Genomic DNA, 22380 nt, shown 5'->3' with positions numbered 1-22380 from the left:
AATAAGTCCACTTACTATCATACATGCATCGAAAGATATAAGCATGTACATGAAATGCGATTTTAAAGCTTCAATCTTTTTTTTTCTTTTTTTTTGGGAAAAATATCAGTAGAGAATGTATCATTTCATCAACAATCAACACTCTGCCTATATCATAAATTTTTTTGTTTCATCTAACATCTTGTCTCTATGTGCAACTGCATCAGGATTCTCCTGCAAAATGTCATTTTTAAATGAAAGCTGCTCAAGATTATACAATTTTTCCTATAGATTTTGCTTTGGACAGGTAATTACTTACATTAGTCTTTCACGATTAATGATATGCTTGGTTTGAAGGAAAGGAAGGGACTAGAAAAGATTAAGGAGATGGAAAGTAGAGAAAACAGAGGGAAAGAAATTCTTATTTTAGGTGCGTTTGGACCCAGAGAGAAAGAAAAATAATAAAATAATTACTTTAGTATTTTATCTTTATAAATTATAAGTTTTTTTTAGGAAGATTATAAATTATAAGTTAATAATTAATTATGAGAATATAAAGTAATTTCACAAAATATCAATAAAATTTCAAGTGCATAAGAGTAATTTTGTGGATTTGGAAGGAAAGTAAAAAATATAAAATTGGTGTGGCCCATAAAAACTAGGGATAATTACACATAACCCACCTGTGGTTTGGGCGAAAATCACTTTGTCTACCCGTGGTTTGAAAAGTGTCACTTAACCCACCTAAGGTATGTTTCCGTCAACCTCCGTAACCCACCTTGGTCTCTGCCGTTACAAAAACACATTTTAACCCCAAAACAGAACATAACGCGAATCAAAACACCCAAAACTCAAAAACTTTTCGAGAGAGAGACCTCAGGTGAGATCAGCTTGTTCTTCGTGGTTTGGAGCATTTGGAGGGGGAGAAAACACTTGTTTTGCATCATCGAAGCTAGGCAAGGTATGTGTGACTGCTGTTCATCGCGACCCACCCACGTATTTGTGTCTGCTCTCGATTTAGGGTTTCAGATTTTGTTCAAGTGCGAACTTACTGTGTGAAAGTCGAAATAATTGTACTTCCCAAGAATCGTATTATGTTGATATGTCTTCATCAAGTGATAATTTCTCGGGTTCATGTAGGCATATATGCAATGAGCAGACTTGTGTTTTGAGAACAAGTTTGAGTTTGTACAGTTTTGGGAGGAGGTTCTTAGGTTGTAACCGTTATAAGGTTGGTCCTAAGTGTCCTTTCTTTGTTTGGGTTGATAACCCAACCTGTTCTCGTGGGAATGAAACTGCACCTTTGGCTCTAGAGAGGATCTTTAGGCTTCAGAGTGTTCTCCAACTTGCTAATGAGAGGGAAAGGACAGCTCTGGAAACGGCAAAAGAAGCTAAGAAAATAGCAGAAAAGGCTCTTGAAGAGGAAGCCAAAGCCAAGGAGAGGGAAAGAAAGGCTCGAGCTGTTTGTGCAAAAGCTAAGGAAAAGGCCATGTTATGTTTGCTGAAGAGAAGCAGAGAATGTGGAAGTTTGCATGCATTTTGTCATAGATCTTTTTTGTTATTGTTATGTTGTTGTGTTTTGGCTCAATTGAGTTCTCTGGAGTGAAGAGACCTAGATTATTGCCCTGAAGTAGTTAATTGGTTAATAGAGATAATTATGGCAATGGTGTTAATAAATTTGCATTGTAATAGCACTAGCCTACTAATGTAATGTTTTGATGTGTCAATGAATGAAGAATTGGTCAATTATTGAGTATTTTGTGCATACCATAACAACCATTCAATGGGAGAAGTATTGGTCATGCCACTAGTCTGTGGGCATATAATGAAAGAAGTATTGGTCAATTATCAATGACCTGTGCATACCATAACAACCATTCCACAATAACAACTTTCATATACTATATTAGAAAAATATACTTGGACACAATCTGTAGTAGCAATAAATAAACTTCCATATAATCTGGTTTGGACAAATAATGTTCCATACAGTTACCTGTGCATACCATAACAACCATTCCACAATAACAACTTCCATACAATCTATATTGGAAAAATCTAATTGGACACAATCTGTAGTAGCAATAAATAAACTTTCATATAATCTAGTTTGGACAAATATTGTTCCATACAAACTGTAATACCACAACTTCCATATAACAAGCTGGAGTGTATTGTACCTTAATTACAAAAAAGCACATTCCAAGGCCAGCTACATACATATATATATATATATATATATATATACACATATATACATATACATATAATTGCTCAAAACAAGGTGATTTTTTTTTACACTAATTGATAATTACAAAAATTCATCAGTGGTCTTCACAAAAAAACAAAAAGACCCACATATTCCCACTAGCTTTACTCCCAATGCTGGCATGCGTACCCCCTAACTTCATTCATTTCTTGTCTTTACATCCAAATGTGCAGGTGCAATGTTTGCAAGATACTCATGTGCCTTTTCATCCAAATCCCTTATGTACTGCATGCATCTCTTAAACTCCCTTACTGTTGTGGCAGCTACACACCTCTAGAGTGCATCCTTCAACTCCAATCTCTTGTGATCAACTTTGAAATTGTTGTAGATGTGTTTCACATAGCATCTGTGCTCCACAGTAGGGAATAGTGTCTCTATTGCATGTATAAGCCCCTACAAATAAGCAAACAAACAAACAAAACATGTTAGTTTAGCAAACAAAGTAAACTATTCAAGTGTAACCGAACAAAACAAAACTTGCATACCTTTTACCTATTAGAAATGAAGACCAACTGAAGCTCCTCTGGCCTCCCTATATCATCAGCAAAAATTTCCAAAAACCATATCCAAGACTCCCTGGTTTCTTGTTCCACAACAGCCATGGCTACTAGAAAAATGTTGTCATTTGCATCCTTGGCAATGGCAGATAAGATTTTTCCACCAAATCTGTGCTTTATGTGACAACCATCTAAACCTATAAATGGCCTGCATCCACCTAAAAATCCTACCTTTTAAGCATTGAACCTAAAATACATCCTCTTAAATTTTGGTTGGGAAGTCTCATCAGCCATTTCTATCTACAGTATAACCCTACTCCCCTTGTCTATAGTGTTTATCATTTGTGCATGGTCCCTAAGGACACCATATTGCAGTTGCTCATCTCCATTGATCAAATCCTTTGTCTTTCTCTTTGACCTATATACTTGATTTATACTTAGGTCAACAGATAAATTTTGCATCAGATGGTTGTGTACACCACTCACATCGCAATTGGGATTTTTGCTAAAATCCTCAATGAACCTCTTAGCAACATAAGCTGATGTTGCTTGGCTGTTTTTAAAAGACTTGGGTCAAGTACAGTCATCAGTCAAGGTCTTAATCTGAAATGTTAGCTCTCCACTTATTTAAGATGCATAACATCTCCACCCACGCCCATTCTTGCAGTGAACTGATATCTTAGTCCTCTCATTAAGCTTGAATTTGATGTCAATAGATTTTTTGATTGCATACTCCCTCAAAGCAGCTCTGAACACCTTTGCATTAGGAAACTTCATCTCCTTCTTCAGTACAACATTTCTCATGTCACTTTTAGCATTAAACTCTACCTACTCAGGTACCTGCTAATCATCAGACCCATCCATGCTTACTAGGTCATCCTCAAGGGCTGGCTCAGCCCACTCAGGGTCTGTATGAAATGCATTGCTTGATTCTGGGGCTGTGTGGGGTGCATTGCTTGATTCTAGGGCTGTATTGGGAGTAGAACCTTATGGAGCTGAGTTTTGAGCAGCAAATATGTCATCACCAAAGTCATCCCCCTCTAGGCCTTCATTTAGCCAATCATCATCATCATCATTATCATCATCATCTCCTTCAACATTCTATTCTTCAACCTTTGCACTAACCTCAACATCCTGTTCTTCATCTCTTGCACCAATCTCAACATCCTCAACATCTTCTTCTTCATCATTCTCATCATTTTCATCATAATCACTCTCCAAATTTATTTCATCCCTTACTGCATCACCACCTACACCACCTACATCACCACCTGCATCACCATCTACACCATCTACCACTCCCCCTCCATCACCACCTACACCACCATCTGCCACTCCCCCTCCATCAGGATACTCAACTACCGGTGGCTCCACATCTATGTCAGTATAGATTATGATTTTTTCAGCTGGCCATGCCCTATGAAGGGTAGTCATGTTCAGGACATCTACATCTATTTCTATGTCTCTTAAATCATCTTGTAGATCACCTTCAGGAAGTAAATACCTATATTTACTGTGTACTTTAGGAGCACTAACTAGATGGCATAAATCTCGAGTTTTAAAGAAACTCAACTTGTCAGGGTCAATCTATTATGATTTTTTCAGCTGGCCATGCCCTATGAAGGGTAGTCATGTTCAAGACATCTACATCTATTTCTATGTCTCTTAAATCATCCTGTAGATCACCTTCAGGAAGTAAATACCTATATTTACTGTGTACTTTAGGAGCACTAACTAGATGGCATAAATCTCGAGTTTTAAAGAAACTCAACTTGTCAGGGTCAATCTTTGTTAGTGTACATACAAACCCACCCACATATTCAAAGGTTGGCTCCTCCACAAAACATCCCCCAACATGAATTTCAATGTCAAATGTGAAGTCAACAATCTACAATTAAAATAAGTAGTTTGTTTACACACTGACATGCAAAAAATGACAAGAAGCCAAAAGAGACAACAAGCCAACAAGTTGACAACAAGACAACAACACACGGACAAAGGACCACATAAAGCACATACAAAACTAGATTCCCAACAAATTCATAGGGACCACACTACCCACAGTTCACAAACAAGTGTGATTGACAAATAAACTTGATTCTTTCAAGTATATGCATTATATAAACAACCATAGCAGTACATTAGCTACATCCAAAGTGATTCTACATATAAATAGCAAAATGCATATTTAACATACAAAAAAATTTTAAATGTGTAGATGAACAGCAAAACCTAACTACGTGGGTGGGTCACGATAAAAAAATGACATCAAGAACCCAAATGCAGATGAACAGTAGTCACACATACCTTGCCTAGCTTGGATGATGCAAAACAAGTGTTTTCTCCCCCTCCAAACGCTCCAAACCACAAAGAACAAGCTGATCCCACCTCAGGTCTCTCTCTCGAAATTTTTTTGAGTTTTGGGTGTTTTGATTCACGTTATGTTCTGTTTTAGGGTTAAAAGGTGTTTTTGTAACGGCAGAGACCAAGGTGGGTTATGGAGATTGACGGAAACATACCTCAAGTCGGTTAAGTGAAACTTTTCAAAACACGGGTAGACAAAGTGATTTTCGCCCAAAACCACAGGTGGGTTATGTGTAATTATCCCTAAAAACTATTTATTATCTTCACATTTTCTTTCTCTCATCTCTTTCCTTATAACCAAAAAAAGGAAAATGAATTGTTTCTCGTCCGTTTTATCTCATTCCCCTTAACATACTATTTTCACTCAACCATTTATGATTGATCATGTTAGAATTATGGAAAGAAAAAATTCATAGACACAAAAATTGTGGCCCAGATTCTCACTTTCGTTTAGATTCACAAAATCAATTTTGCTAAAAAGGGAATAAGTGAAAAGTTTGTTCAAAGATTTGGTCCCTATAGTCTATATATTTATTTTATATCTGTTAGGTTCTAAAAGTTTAGAACAATTGGCAAATCGTGAACACAAACTTGTCTAGATATAGATCTTAGAATCTATAGGTATTATTAGACAATGCTCAAGGTAATTCAAGTCAAGATTTAAGAACATACAAGCTGCAGGAAGAAGATTTCATAATCTGTCTGGTTCGATCGATCGAAAGACAGGCTTGATCGATCGAAAGTCGTATCTGCAGAATTTTAATTAAGCCCAAACAGCAGTTCAAGCCTATTAAGGATTAGGGTTTTAGATCTACTTCTCCCAGTATATAAAGGAAACCCTAAGCACATTTTTATAAGGTTTTTCAGAGAGAGAAGAGTGTGCCTCTTTTGTATTTAGGGTTTTGTTCCTAAAAAGCTCTCTTATGTCTTCTATCGGTGTTATTCCTTGAAGAATCTCAAGATCTGATGTTGTAGAAGTTGCTGCCTTCTCTAGTCATCAAAGGTGCTGATGATCTAAACCTTCAAAGGTGGTCTTGGAGTCACAAACAGGAGAATTTGTGTTGCTAAACCTTTGAGTGAGATCTCAAAGTCACAAACGTAGGTGTTTGTGTTTTGCAAAGGCCAAAGAAAGAAGGAGTCTGTGGTCTCGGAGCTTGCACGTGGTCGTGTCAGTAAGTTTCTACTAGTGAGTAGTAATAGGATGTTAGTGGTTTAAGTCGCTATTGTAAAACTTCGATTCTTTCTAGTGGATTTGCTTTTTACCTTGAGGATAGCTAGATTAAATCCTCCCAAGGTTTTTTACCAATTTGGTTTTCCCGGATTATCATATCGTTGTGTTTTTTATTTTCCGCTGCTATACATTGATATAATATATTTGTGTTAACCTAGTTTTGTTAATTTGACTAAGTAATCACTTGGTTACTTACCTAGGTTAATCTGATTGTGGTTTTAAGGGGTCTAAAAACGTACATGTGATATCAGAGCAGGTGGCTCTTTTGTTTTAGATCTTTTGATCTAAGAGCTGATCCTTGACCCCTGTTGTCATGGATAATTTGAAGTGTCTTTTTAATCATGTTTCTGCTCATGCTTTTATTGATTTTATTGATGCCTGTGAAACTCTTCATAAGGAATTATTGAAATCTGTGAAAATTGCTAAGAAATTCAAGGAAGAGTTAAAATTGGCTAATCTTGAAAAAGAGGAATGGATTGTTAGATTAGATGACTCTAATAAAAAGAATGAATTTTTGAGAAATCAAATTTCCTCTTAAGATGAGAAGATGAAAAGCTTGGAACAAGAGTTAGTTGAATCTAAAGCTAAAATTGAAAATTTGACTTGTTCCAAGTCTGCTGTTGATAACAGAAGTGTTTCTGTTTCTTTTAAGCCTAAAACTAAGAAAGTTTATATCCCTCCTTTCAAAAGGAATAATAAAGAAAAGACTTATTTTACTAGGTTAGACAAAGGTAAAAGTTTTGATGTAGACGCTGATGTTTCTAAACCTATGTCTAAACCTACTGTTAGAGAGCATAATAAATCTATTTTTGTGCCTACTTGTCACCTTTGTGGTATTGTTGGTCATATTAGACCAAATTGTTCTTTGTTGAGGAAAAAATCAAAATCTGAGACTAGATTTGCTGTTAGGAATACTGATGTTCCTAAATTTGTTCTTATTTGTCACTTTTGTAGTGTCTCCGGTCACATTCGTCCTAATTGTCATAAATTAAAATTTAAGTATTTTATGTTTCAATCTAGGATATGTGATGATATTTCTCCTACTATAAATCCAAATAAATTGTTTCATATGCTTTTGAAAAATTTAAGCTTGTTGGCTTGTGAAAAGAATTTACAGGATTTCAATCTCTCTCAGAAGATTGGTGTAATCCCTCAAATATACTCTGCTTTTCATGGATTTTCACCTATAAAGCCGAAGACTCGTGCTATATGGGTGAGAAAAGATTCTCTAAGGTGAGTGTTGCTGACTTGTCCCTGATTTAATTCTTTCAATTATTTATGGACAGTTTTTGTTTTTGGTTGTTTTTGTTTTTTAGTTTTTTTTATTAAAAGAAAAATCCAAAAACATTGAAAATTTTCAAAAGGACAAAAATATTTTATTTTGAGTCTTGTTTTATTTTTCTTGAAGATTACATGAATTGTGATATCTCTCTTGATTTAGAACATACTTGACATTGTGGAGAAACTTAAATAGTATGTGTTATATATGTGTTAAGATATTTTTGATTTTGTATGATGTACTAGTTTATACATGTACTCATGGGTTAATTAAGAAATTGATATTTCTTGTTTGTGTATCCTTTATAACTTAGTTAAGCACTGTCATGCATTGCATTTGCATTGTTCATTTAGCATAATGTGTGCTTTTTGTTATTTGTCATAAATTTTTTTTAACCAAAAAGATTTTTGTGTTTTGTATTTCACATCTTGGATTTATAATCAAGGATTGGCCATATTATCTTTACATAACAAGTTTATGTACCTTGTTTAACTTGGATGAGCTTATTTTATTGCACTTTACTAGTTTGAGCTTTGTAGTACATGTTATGTGGGAGATGTTTATAATTTTTAATCACTTTGTCTTGATCTTGAAGTCACATGTCTTTGACTGTTGAACTTGAATCTTTTGAGAAATGCATAAATAACCATATCACCACTGTTTACTAGCCAATCATGATCACCTTAGTGCATATCGTAAGATTTTGTGCCCGAGAAAGTGTAGCACATGTACAAAAAGAATATAAGGTGTAGCCTCAGTTTAAATGCTAAAATTGGTGTGTACATTATTGGACTTAATGTTAAATTAAACAAATAAAATTGGTGTGTACATTATCCCAGCTATTTTAATAAGTTTCTGATCAAATAAAATTGGTGTATATATTATAAGGCAAATGAAGAAACTTACATGATTACAAGCTTGTTTTCTAAGAGATGTGGGAGTTATATGATGTAACTCTTTTGGTGATAATCTCTTTCAAATTCTATGTGATGAATTTTGTAGAAATTGTGATTGATTTCTATTTACATATCACCTCACATGTTTTTCAAGTTTTTGCTAGTTACACACACTACACAAATTACTCTTTGCTAAACTTGGTACATTATATTGTGTGTGATCTTGTTATGGCCATCCAAGATTACATGTTCCTTGATTTTAATGCAAAATGTGTTTAACGTTTGAGTTTTAAGGACAAATTGATTAAAAATCTTGTTTTTGGAAGATCTGGGTTGAATTCAAGTGTTTTTAAAAAACTTTTCATCTCATACTCATGCATTTTATTCATAAAACAATGTGCTTTGAGGAGTTTCAGCATTAACTTGCTCTGTTTTTCAAAATTTCACTTTTCCAGATTTTCGATCGATCAATCGAAACTGTTTCTCGATCAATCGAAATTGCGATAAAAATTTTTGGTTTGAATCTGCCTGACTCGATTGGCATTCGATCGATCGAAACTGAAAATTTTTTGGTCTTTAGGTATTTGACCAAAAATTTTTTCATGCATCATTTATGTTTAGGATTCACATTTATTGCATTGATTTTTTGTATCCATCTTGCAGTTTTGCAATCATATCTCTCATTGTTTTCACACATAACATGCATACACTTTACTAAATTGGGTACTCAACTTGATTTAAAAATTGATTGATTGATTAATTTTTTGAGCTATATACTTTTTAGTATATGCTATTTCTATGTGTAAACTGTAGAAAAAAATTTTCTTAAGAGATATGATGGATAATCAATGTGCAAATATTTTCTCTACTGATGCAACTGTTTATGGGTCACATAGTGTCAAGTTTGCATTTATTGAAAGAGATAATATTTTTCTTCATGTGTATCCTCAACTTAGTTTTTAAGTTTTGTGTGTTTTTATTTTTATTTTTCCCCACCTCCTAAAGTTTCCCCAAAACTATTTTTCTCAAAACTTGTTTTTTTTTTTTTTTTTTTTTTTCCTATTTTTATAGAGGGAGAAGCTTGTTTTTACCCTTTCTTGCTCTTCATAGGGGGAGTTGTCTCTATTTTCTATAGAATTGAATTGTTTTGTGTTCCCTTAATTCTCTATTTTCTCTTTACTTTTGTTGCGTATGTTGTCTGTTTACTCTTTGTATGAGTTGTCTTTGTTAGTACGTGACAAAAAGGGGGAGATTTTGATGAAATGTGAGAATATGTGGGAATTCTATTTGTTTTGTTTAGGGGGAGTTGAAATTGTTTTGAAAGGGGGAGAATATAAAAACATTTTGATGTATCTAACTTAGAGGGAGAGTTAGATTACTTTTGTTTTTATATTTGTGTTTCATATTGTTTATATGTCTTTCTTTCTACACATGCGGTGATGTGTTTGTTGAGTGTTTCAGGAAAGACAGGTACATTCTGATCAAGACCTTCTATCTCTTATTAGCAACTTCTTGGTTAGGAAGTCTTAGATTGGAATTTGTGATGTAATTGGGCATTTTATTGTATTGGGTTGTTTTTGTATTTGAGCATTTCATTTTGTATGAAAGTTTTGTCACGAATTGCCAAAAGGAGAGATTGTTAGGTTCTAAAAGTTTAGAACAATTGGCAAATCGTGAACATAAACTTATCTAGATATAGATCTTAGAGTCTATAAGTATCATTAGACAATGCTCAAGGTGATTTAAGTCAAGATTCAATAACATACAAGCTGCAGGAAGAAGATTTTATAATCTGTCTGGTTCGATCGATCGAAAGTCGTATCTGCAAAATTTTAATTAAACCCAAACAGCAGTTCAAGCCTATTAAGGATTAAGGTTTTAGATCTACTTCTCTCAATATATAAAGGAAACTTTAAGCACGTTTTTATAAGATTTTTCAGAGAAAGAAGAGTGTGCCTCTTTTGTATTTAGGGTTTTGTTCCTAAAAAGCTCTCTTATGTCTTCTTCTGGTGTTATTCCTTGGAGAATCTCAAGATCTGATGTTGTAGAAGTTGCTGCCTCCTCTAGTCATCAAAGGTGCTGATGATCTAAACCTTCAAGGGTGGTCTTGGAATCACAAACAGGAGAGTTTGTGTTGCTAAACTTTTGAGTGGGATCTCAAAGTCACAAACGTAGGTGTTTGTGTTTTGCAAAGGCCAAAGAAAAAAAGAGTCCATAGTCTCGGAGCTTGCACGTGGTCGTATCAATAAGTTTCTACTGGTGGGTAGCAATAGGATGTTAGCGGTCTAAGTCGCTATTGTAAAACTTCGATTCTTTCTAGTGCATTTTCTTTTTACCTTGAGGATAGTTAGGTTAAATCCTCCACAAGAAACCTCATCTATATTCCTTTGGCAAGCGGTATCCAGACATGACTATTTTGTCCACAAACACCTTGCCAGTCTTGGGCATGACATGCCAATGCAATGTCAAGTGAAAAACTTTACCACGAAGGTTGCTTCCCTGCACAAATGAAAGGTGAAATTAATTTTCTCATAAGCCAAGAAAAAGGATGAGAGAATTGAGTAAGACTACTACATAAAGGCAGCATACCTGATCAATAAAACGATACTTGTTGGAGGTATGCGTCCAAAACTTTGCATGCTCTTTAGAAGCTATAATGCCATCCCAAAGTGAAATCTGCAAAAGGAAATTTCAAAACAAATCATGCGATGGACATGGTATTTGTGCAGCAAAACATGAAATATATAACGATAGTCAAGTGGGCATGCCATACAGGCTGTTGTGGCAATGACATAGGCAATTGGGAACATGTAAAAGACCAACAATTTCTAGTCCAATACATCTCTAGAAATGAAATACTAAACCACAAATACTCAACACGACAAGATACGGAGGACCCAAAAATAAAAATGCAGCCAAATGCCAAAGCTTACCTGATTTAAGGAATTCTTTGGGGTTTCATACTCGGCAGCTAGAAATACGAAAACCTAAAAAGATACAGTGGATAAAAATTCTAAATCAGCTTTGATGGTTGATTAATATTAGTATAAAAGAATAACTGGCAGGAACCTCAGTGAAGAGTCAATTATATTCAAGCAATTCCATTAATATGAATTGGCATGCAGTGTTTATACAGATTTTCAACTTTCATGAAATTAATAGGAAAATAACTCCAACCAAACAAAACAGAGGGAAAGAAAGAAATATGAACAAATTTCTGTACAATTAAATCAATCTTTAAGATACACTCAACAGGATTCCTAGAATGATGGATCCCAAACTCTTATTCAAAGCCACATATATAGATACTTTAGAATTAGCATCAATAGAAAATAGCAATTTTAAGAAATTCTAAAACTCTCATAGCAAATATATCAATCCTTAAAACATACCTAATCAGGCACCTGGAGTTTTGGACAACCAAACATCTTAGTCAGAACCTCATATTTATACTCCATATATACTTATAAAAAGTAAATAAATAAATAAAACAAACAAACCAAAAAAAAAAAAAAAAGCAAATATTTATACTCCATATACGAGATGTAAGCATGATAAGTCCAAATTCCAAACATTAACTTCAGACAACCCTCTTTTGTACACAAATACAATTAAAAGCAGTCTGTACAGCATGAGTAAGAATCATTACAAAATTGAAACACAAGAAATTGTCAAGTGGTTAACCTGCTTTGTATTCCATGTAAACAATGACTATAAGTCTGCTGATATATTCAATGTCAAGCTGACCTGCACAAGAGTGGAAGACACGTTACTTCAATTAGAACCATTAACTAATAGATGAATAGAGAATAGAGAGGAAACATTGTTCAAGTTTGATGTGGACTTATAACACCTTTAGTTATAAAACATATGACAGTTCCATTAGGTGGTTCTAACTTCACATATGACAGTTCAAAGAAGAACCTTCCTCCACTACTCAACATCCCCTACTTGATAGGTCCAGATTTTATATTAATTCAGAGGCTTTAACAATTTCTAGATCAATTTATTTTCTAAAATAAGATAGAAGATTTTAAAATGGCTCTATTTAATGGAATGTGAGCTATTTTTAAATAAATAGTTATGTATGTTTGTACACACAGAAAAACACACACACACACACACTCAACTTTTGTGAGAAAATAAAAGCATCATTTAGTTTTCTACCATTTGTATTTCAATTAACCAAGCCAGTTAACCAATCCTCTCTATTTTAATCACACTACAAGATTACAACACTAAACTAAACAATTTGTGTTGCAGTCAAGCCTACCAAATTCAGAAGAGGAAAAAAAGCAGAACAACCCTGAAGAGGTTTTGCTATGGAAGCACTGTGCTGAATAGAGGCATAAGAAAACAACTGATTCAGAAAACAAAACCCAATTCATATTCAAGTATTTGATTTTTCTGACAACATTAAAATTAAAAACAAAATTTCTACCAAGTGTATAATGATGTGTAAATAGATAAAGCGAAAGTCAAAATCCACCTTGAGTAAATTACTGTCAAATAATGTGTTAGAAGGGAGAAAAGGTGGCTTTTATCTTCTTGGGTTGAAGTTTATAATCATAAGCCCAAACCCACCTAAAAAGCTATATTAACTAGAATGGACATACATTTAATTTTTAAAAAAATTTATTTTTCTATTGATACAACAAAAAGGGTTGGTCAACGAAGAACCCTAGCCTCAGTTAATACCTGTTATGGACAGCAAATAACAATTGCATCCCCTGCTTCAGCAAGTCAGAAGTGTCTTCCATTATCACTTCTAATCTTCAAGGTAGCCTTCTCTTCTTCAGCAAATAACACGTGCATCCTCTAATATCTGACTTGCAATCAAGAGGATAGGTTAAGAAAATCCTTTATACTTAGCTCTCAGAAAAAAAAATTTGATTGCCAAATATCTTAGCAGTCTTTTTCTTTTCCCTACCTGTGATTTGACCACAAAAGCTAGCATGCCACCCTAGCCACCTCTCCATCTTGGCAGAAGCTTGCCAAAACCCTTTAGCGGTGATCACCAATTGTCAGCTATCAGGAGCTGTGCAGACTCTTAACAAGCCTCTCTAGTCTTTCATCATGAGGTTGCAAAGCCTGAGTTGTTCAAAAGCACCGGGTACCTAAAAAACGAGACATAGAGAGCATCAAGACAGATTGCGTAGAGCTTTCTATCTTTTTTTCCGTTTTTTTTTTTTTTTTTTTGGCAATTTATAAGTAAAGAGTGCTTAAGTAGAACACTCTTTAGGCAGTGCATTACAAGTTTCTGCCATCTAGGGTTACACCAACCAGCAAGCTTCCAACTCCTCCTCAATACTCACATATGTTTTGACTACACATGGCCTCTCCTCAACTACTCCTCGATGGTTCTCTGAACATTTTGAGAACATGTTTGGGCTTACAAAGTTGTAGAATTTTTATTTTTCTTTGAGAAGATTTTGAGACCCACAAGCTGGATATTGTATATTCCCAATTACAATCAATCCCCATCCAAACGGCATTATTGTTGATCTCTAATTTTAAGTCCAAACAACTTGATCTATCATTCCAACTTTCATTACCATAAATCAAGCACAAATCAGATCCATTCTTTTTATAAAACTCCATCTGGACTCTCATTCAAAATGTCATTTTTTTAATGAGAGCTACTAAAAAATTATCCCGTTCAATGTTCACTGATAAATATGAATCATGTTCTACAACCTATGTTACCTACTAACATGTTATTTACTTCATGATGAAAGTGTTAACAACCGATGTAACCCAGTAACATTTTATTTAGTTCATGACGACAGTATTTGCATCATTTCATCAAGGGAAAAAAATATATGCGAAAAAGAAAAAGTGTGCATGTGCACATCTGTGCTGTAGGGTACTCTTTAGTGACAGCCAGAGGAAATGAAAAAGGAAAATCCTTTATCCTAGCAACATTACTGATGAGAAAGCACTGCACCTTGATATAAGTTATCCAAAGATATCATCAGTGGTCACTATTTACGTAATGCAGGAAACTTTAATCACAGTTTTATTCATACTAAAAAATTGTTCAACTAGGAAAAAAAAAGCTGAAAACAAAATGTTAGTTCGAAGTCTGCAATGTTTGAAACTTTGAATAAAAAGAAGGGTAGCCAGGATTCTTAAGGCAACATCTTAAGCAGAAAATGTATTAAGAAAATGTCCAACTAGTAAAAAAAAACTGACCCATGCATAAGATTTCTCACTTGGTAGAAGCATAGTTACATATTTATTTAAATACCCAATTAGAGGCCAACTTCAAAGAGTGACAGATCACCTATGCCAAGTATTCTTACCCTGCAAAGCTATAAGCCATGAGATGATATTTGTTGATCAAATTACTAATTTCCTTTTATTAATACTATTATTTTCTTCGCATTGCCACATCCTTTCAAATTGGGTTTGTACCCCTTTATGAATAAGGGTGATAATTTAGTGAGACAGACTGAAAAGTGATAAAGATACTCAATGATTGAAATCAAACAATATAATAAAGTGGGTGACATACTTTGTCATTCAACAAGGAGAAAGAAATTGAACTAAAATGATGCAAAGGAAAAAAATTTCAATTTAATAACAGTACCTTGTCATGTTTTCGAGGAATTTGATCAAGAGGTTCTCATCTTCTTCAACTGTGTATTTGGATTAAAGTCTGAATCATAGTTTACAGAGGAATAGGCCATTGAAGAGGGAACTAAATCAAACCCATCTCCAACAATAGAGTCATATCCCAAACCCAAGTCAGACCCATTTGTCACATCTAATTGAAGCCTTGAATCAATTGGCAAAGAGGGGTGCCCAGTTTCGTGAAAGACTAGAGGAGGTTGACATTATGTTACAGCTGAGTCATTCTATGAAGAGTACTCTGATTTGGCCACCCACTATCGTACTGCCTACGCATTGAAGACAATTAAAATCATATACTATTCAAATAAAATAAGAAACTACACATTTTTTTGAATTAAGTCTTCTAGCAGAAAATAGTTTCAATGTAAAAATAATACCTGGGCATATTTCTTCGCATCGGACTCAGTTTCTTTGACGGTGGATATAGATTGAAAATGGAGTCATTTTTTATAAAGGGATTGGCTATTGAAGAAGAACCCAAATCAAACTCATTACCATCTGCTGAGTCAATACCCAAACATAAGTCAAGCCCATTTGTATATCCACTAGACGCCTTGAATCAGATGTCATCAGGGACTAGAGGAGCTTGAAGGGTCTCCTGCATCTGAGTCCGTATGTGAACCATTTTGAGATAGTAAAGGTGCGAGTAGCTCTGTGCCGTCATCAACATTTTGAGAATTGTGTTGGATGATAACTGAATTCTGAGGAGGACATACGCATTCCACATGCACACCCATCCTTGCAATCATAGGAGCGTAGTTTCCATTTCTACATACCCAATGAGCGATTTTACATGAAATCTCAACATGATTCCGATCACCTTGCATCAAGTCTCCAAATTCCCTCTGTAATCGACTGTGAGGTACACCGTAAAACCACAGATTATCACACTTCAATCCATATAAATGCGTCCTAACAATGCGACGTCGCTTACGACTATTGGTAAAAATGTGGATATCACAAATGCAATAGATTATATCATCACGAATAGAACCGCACTTATCATTATTAGCGTAACTGTCCTTCAACGGAATTAGATGAAAAGCAACACAAACAGCAATTGAGGGAAACTCAGGACCAACCCAGAATGATATGGAACTTTCTATGCTTTGATGATTGATCCAATTCGAAATCTTCTTTCCTGGTACTTTAATAACATATCTCTCTCCAGAATCAACCAGATATGCATCTAGAGTGGGAAAGGACTCATCATGAATTGCGTAGAACTTGGAGAGGGAGACCCGGGAAGAACAACAAATCTGATTCGATAATTTGCGATGTGAATGCGAATCCATTAATACTTTGTGTTTCACACCTGAACATTTCATATTTGGTGAAAGCCCTAAAATTCTTCCAAACTACATGAAATGAGGAATTTTAAGAAATTGAAGTTTAGCAAATCTAGTAAATGTATTTGCAAAGGTAACCAAAATTGTTTCTATTATTACTTTAAGAGAGAGAGAGAGAGAGAGAGGGGTACCTGAAGGATTAATTTTCTTAATGATTCTGAATTCAACGAGATGCAATTTGTTGCATTTACTTGTCTTATACTTTCTGGAAGCTTTGGAATTTTCTTAAGGAACTTGGAATCCTTAATTAGAAGAAAATTTAATCTATTGAATCTGATAATGCTTTCTCTGAGGTTCAAATCTTTACTCCATGATAATAAACATTTCTCTGAGTCGGGGAAGCAAGAAGTCAACTTTTTTAGAAAATTCAACTTTGGAAAACAATATTTTGAAAAGCCACTGTAAGAATTGCATGCGTCCTTTGGAAATTTGACATTACCATAAAGCAAGAGCTGGCGAAGATGTTGCAATTTATAAATGCTAGTTGGAAGCTGACACAAATAGAATCTGGAACCTATATCTAGTCGCTCAAGTCCAATGAGATTTCCAATTGATGGAGGAAGCTCTCTAATGGCAGTTTGTCCCAAATTTAGATACTTTAAATTTTCCATTTCTTGTGGAATATCGGGGAACCTCTTAACCCTTTTACAAGTATAAAGACGTAAATATTTAAGAGATTTCATCACGATACAACTTGGAAGAATTTGAAGTTCAATGCAACCCCCGAGATCCCAGCTTTCAAGCTTATCAAGACATCCAATAGAGTCATGAATCTTGACTAATTTTCTACAATTTTGGAGATCCAATTTCTTTACATTTGGGGTGGCACTCAATAAGTCGGATAATTCCCTAATGTATTGATTGGAATTGAAATTCATATATGTCAAGTTTTTGCATTGTATCCTCTGTAGAAAAAAGAAAATAAAAATATTTAATTCCAACAAACGTTATTAAAATATAGTTTAATAAAGTAATAATAATTTATAAATAAATAAAAATGATTATACCTTGAAAAGCTTGTCCAATGTAACCTGACTTTCTGGCATATTGAGTGCAATGAGTTTTTGAGGATCAAAATTGGATGGTAAGGAAGATAAAGGAAATCCCGACCAATCAAGAACCCTTAATTCGTTAGGAAGATATTTGAGACCTCTACAAATATCTACATTACTAGCCATGAGGAACTTGAGATTTTTCATCTTCTCAAAACATTTAGGTTCTAATTTCATCTTTAATGGTTCAGGTGAGCATATCATTATGCTTCGAATTTTTTCCGATCCCTAATTAGACAAAGCATCAAGTCAATCATACTATGAATTAAAATTCAATAAAAGTATAATGACAGTTAAAATTAAACAAGAACTAAACTAATAAACTTAAATTTTCTTCAACATTTAAATGGAAAATAATCACTACATTTGCCATTTGAAAAAAAAAAAAGTAGAAAATGAACCAAGATAATGCATACCATATTTTGTGTTAGTACTTTATGAACATCCTCATAACACCATAGCCTACTACGCTCTCCAGGCATTCGTGGTGATTCCCGTCGAATAATGTCCCTACCCATTTGTTGTAGCAAGTCATGCATCAACAATCTATCATATTGATCAACAGTTATTAGACTCTTATCCATAAGTTTTTGAATTCCATATATTGGATGTAAATCGCAAGCATTCAATATATCCATGACATACTCCTTAAAAAATCCCTTAAAGAAGCATGCAATATCAAGGAAAATATCTTTGTCAATTTCATCCAATCCTTCATAACTTATTTCGAGTATTTTTTGAATTTCTTTATTAGGAATCCTTTCATACTTATCTACTGCATTTCTCCACTGAGGTTTAGTTCTTCCATTTAAATCAGCACCCATTATTACTAGAGCTAATGGGAGTCCCCTGGCATATTGTATAACTCTATTTGCAAGTTCCAAATAATCTTCTTTAGGTTTTTTGCTTTGGAAGGCATGCATACTAAGGAGTTCCAGAGCTTCATCTTGATCTAATTCCTTAACCTCATAGGTTGAACAACATTTTCCAAGAGTAGCTAACAAGTGTTTATCTCTTGTTGTTATAATGATTTTGCTTCCAAAAGCAAACCAATTGCATCTTCCAAGCAAATTTTCTATTTGGATCCATTCATCAACATCATCAAGAACTAAAAGGATCCTCATAAATGAAAGTCTTTCCTTGATCATATTGATTCCTCTAGATTTGTTACCCACCTTTAAATTTCTATCCCTTAAGATCTCAAGAAGAAGTGTCTCTTGTAGTTCGATTACACCAGCATCTGTCCCCGATCTTTCTCTTAAATTTTCCAGATAACAAAATCCATCAAAATGATCACAAATTCTATTAAAAATAGCTTTTGCGATTGTTGTCTTACCTATTCCACCAGAGCCATAGATACCCATTATATGACCATCATTTGACTCAATATCTGAAAGTATGGTCTTTACATGATAATTTATTCCAACTGGGTATCGTGCGACAAATAACGGTGTGCGATTTAATTTAAAATTTGAGATCTCTTCAACAATTCCTTGGATAAATTCAAACTCACTGCAACTGTCATTCACAGAACATGAAAACAATATACGATTTAGATTTTTATCATATATATACACACACAATTTAGAAAAAGAAAATAGAAATATGAAAATGAACTAAATTTAAGATGTTCGGCTTGTGAATTAAATTTGAATAATTATCAAATACAGTAAGTGGCATGTACAAATTCAAAAATCTATAACAATCATTATGTTAGCATATATATATATATATATATATATATTAGTTTTAGGGTTCTAGACATAGTTGTCATGACGTATTGAGCATTCAATCATCAAGGTGGTATGGTAGTTCATTGGTTCAACCATTAGATGATTGACTCAACCGTTGTACTAATGATAAATTTATTTTAAATATGAATAAATAAAAATAAAAAAAGAAGATAAACTATAAAAAGATGAACTTACATTCAATTTAAACATAAATATGTAGGAATTACATAGATTGAAATTAATAGGATATTATTGTTCATATATTGAATTTACATATGTTTATATAAATAATGACTAAATAATAAGTTACTTGAATTGATCATTTGACTACTCATTTCAAAGTTTAAAAGAGAAAGACTTAAAAAAGACCATAAATAAAAGTGCATAATTGAAGGAAAGTATAGTTATTAATTTGATATAAAAAAAAATTAACATTAAAGACCAAACGTTTTGAATAAAACCATGTGGTTCAGTATTTTTTTTTTTTAAAACCATCAATTTTCATGATTTAATTAGCTTTTTGGTTGTGAAACTAACGTTTTTGTCATAACGTCCGAATTTTCATATTGTTTACCAATTTGACGGTTCAACCATTGCTTGACTCTCAAAAAAAAAAGCCATTATTTCAGTATGATTATGATAATTATACATTTAGCATAAAGTTGCAATGAAAATCTTTTTCTTTTTTTTTTATCGTGAGTTGCAATGAAAATCTAGTTACTGATAATTGAAACTTGTTACAACTTACAACTCATTTTTAATACTAGAACTACTACCACGCACCCTTGTCGCGATAATTACTCTGCAAGTTTTAATTGCTAGTGGGGTGTGGAGAGTAAAGGCCGGGATTCAAGTTTCTAGAAAGGAGCTTCACACATATATACACTTTTTTTTTTTTTTGGATGAGACACATATACATTTCTTAAATTAGGCTAAAGTAAAATTTTTATCTTGTAAAAAAAAAAAAAAAAAAAAAAAAAAAAAGACTAGAACTAAATTATTAAGGATATTTTTGGGAAATGTTTTTTAAATAAATAATATGTGGGAGAAACTCCTATTTACTTGGTAAGGTAATTTTTTTTTTTTTTTTAAATCTTTCTATTTCTACATTGCCTGCTAACTTCTATAGTAGTGTTTTCTCAACCCAAAAACAAAAACACAAAAACAAAAAACAAAAAAAACCTTCTATAGTAGTGGATATGAAGAAAAATAATCATTCATAATTTGACCAAAAAACTAACACTGATAAATTAGTGGTAATTGTTGTTTAGTAATAAAATTACTTATCATAGCAAACCAATGAAACTCATAAAAAGTACAATAGTTGTCATTAAATACATACCTACGCTGGTAATGCCAACCAGATATATTTGCAGCTTCAAATAAAGCTTCCCTCCAACTCTGCACCTTGTCATCCTTCAATTTTTCTTCATGTTTAGATAGTGCTTCTCCAAACTTTCCTTCTTGGTTACGAACTTCTGATGGATCTATGTTGTAAAAAATCGGTAGCACTAATTGGTCTTTTTCCTTACACTCAACAATCTTGGCAAGTTCATCCAAGCACCATTTGGAGGATGCATAGTTTTCAGAGAATACAATTATTGAAATCCTTGAACTTTCAATGATTTTGAGAAGTCCTACAGAAATTTCTTCTCCCCTTTGAAGGTTATTATCAATAAAGGTGTTGATACCCCGTTGACACAAAACATTATACAAATGACCTACAAAACCAAGACGGGTATCTTCACCTCTGAAACTCAAGAAGACATCAAATTTCTTGGGTTGGTGGGTGAAAGAAGAAGATGAGGCTTCTTTGCAGGTCACAAGAGCCATCAAGATTTATGAGCAAACAGCTGTAAAGATCTGAAAGGAGGAGAAAGAAAACTATGAAGGGGTTGCAATATAACTCAGGAAAGTGAAAGACAAATTAGGAAGAGGGTGAATGCAAGCAAGAGGATACTTTAAAGGTGACTTGCTTTCGGTGTGTCCAGCAACTCTTTGAACTTTAAAGTCCCATATTGATGCTTTTTACATTGCTTTTGGTTTGACTCTCTGAACTTTCCAAGAGCCACATATGCTTTTTTTTATTGCAATATCATGCAAGTTTCCGTGTGAAACCTAAAATAAATCTTGGAACTTTCTAAGCAACATGCTGGTCATTGTGGTCAAACAAAATGGTAATTTCCTATCTTATTAGTCATTCGAAAGTGAGATGTAATAAACAAATGGTAATAAAAGTAGGTAGCCATCTTCCATGTAATTTAACAAAGTTCAAAGAGAGGTCCACACGTTTCTCATTTTCCTACAAATTGCCCCTCTTTTTCCATGACACTGATTGCGGAAAGAAGAGAGAAGGGAAGGGAAATATTAAAACTTTCCTTTGTTTGGTTATTCGGAGAGGAGAAAAATGAAAAAGTAAAGAAAGTATAATCCACTCAGGACAATAATTTTTTATCAAAAATCTCACTCAAAAAGGGAAAGGGGACGTGTGAAAAGTCCATTAAAAGATTTAGTGCATATAGATTTATTGCATATCAATATGCTAGCTAAATGGCAAAAAATCCTTTTCACTTGTAGATAAAATTTTATGCCCTAACATGAACAGGAATAAGTCCATTTACCGTCATATATGCATTAATAGATATAAACGTGCAACACATGTTGAAGCTTCAATCTATTTTTGTTTTTGGGAAAAATATCGATTGAGAATGTATTTTTCATCAACATTCCAGGCAATCAACCATAAATCCAGCTACAATCAACCATCACCATGCACAGGACCTCCCAGCAAAAGCAAATTCAATTCCCTTTTTTTTCCAATTTCAATAAAGAAATCACACAGGAAAAACTCCCCAATAAAAAAGTACCAAAATTATATCTGACATTAACAAGAAAAATAGATGCTACCGTCGAAGCTTTTTCAATAACCACTTACTCCGTGCTGTAACATCCATGGCCACAAACATCTTGGCCTTTCTCTCATCTTCTAAAAGTTCACAAGCCTCCAAGAAGATCTCATCATCCATGTCAGGAACGGTTTGAAGCGCTGCAACTATACATTCTATTGAGCTGTAGTCTTTGTCTTCCTCAGTACC

General features: G+C 33.8%; 2 protein-coding genes across 3 annotated transcripts; both read right to left on the bottom strand.

The window, feature by feature from the left end:
* Window positions 1–10810: 10810 nt before the first annotated feature.
* Window positions 10811–21415, bottom strand: LOC115960108 (TMV resistance protein N-like). 2 transcript variants are annotated; one of them, XM_031078812.1, is made up of 12 exons: window positions 20628–21415; window positions 17969–19070; window positions 17508–17780; window positions 16632–17405; window positions 15529–16509; window positions 15108–15417; window positions 13446–13632; window positions 13214–13340; window positions 12200–12262; window positions 11449–11502; window positions 11105–11191; window positions 10811–11014 (listed from the first exon to the last, which is right to left on the bottom strand). In XM_031078812.1, the coding sequence occupies exons 1-5, from the start codon at window positions 21116–21118 to the stop codon at window positions 15721–15723; spliced, it is 3429 nt and encodes a 1142-aa protein (XP_030934672.1). In that variant the 5' UTR covers window positions 21119–21415; the 3' UTR covers window positions 10811–11014; window positions 11105–11191; window positions 11449–11502; window positions 12200–12262; window positions 13214–13340; window positions 13446–13632; window positions 15108–15417; window positions 15529–15720. The 2 variants fall into 2 exon arrangements, with proteins under 2 accessions (XP_030934672.1, XP_030934673.1); XM_031078813.1 differs by having other exon boundaries at window positions 17969–18098; window positions 20628–21414.
* On the bottom strand, window positions 10889–13275 carry LOC115961473 (signal peptidase complex subunit 3B-like). The gene is made up of 5 exons (XM_031080453.1): window positions 13214–13275; window positions 12056–12137; window positions 11449–11502; window positions 11105–11191; window positions 10889–11014 (listed from the first exon to the last, which is right to left on the bottom strand). Exons 1-5 carry the CDS (start codon window positions 13273–13275, stop codon window positions 10889–10891), a joined length of 411 nt encoding a protein of 136 aa, XP_030936313.1.
* Window positions 21416–22380: the final 965 nt, after the last annotated feature.

This window comes from Quercus lobata, chromosome 9 (assembly GCF_001633185.2).
Source record: "Quercus lobata isolate SW786 chromosome 9, ValleyOak3.0 Primary Assembly, whole genome shotgun sequence".
Taxonomy (NCBI): domain Eukaryota; kingdom Viridiplantae; phylum Streptophyta; class Magnoliopsida; order Fagales; family Fagaceae; genus Quercus; species Quercus lobata.
This window is presented reverse-complemented; position numbering and strand designations above follow the sequence as displayed.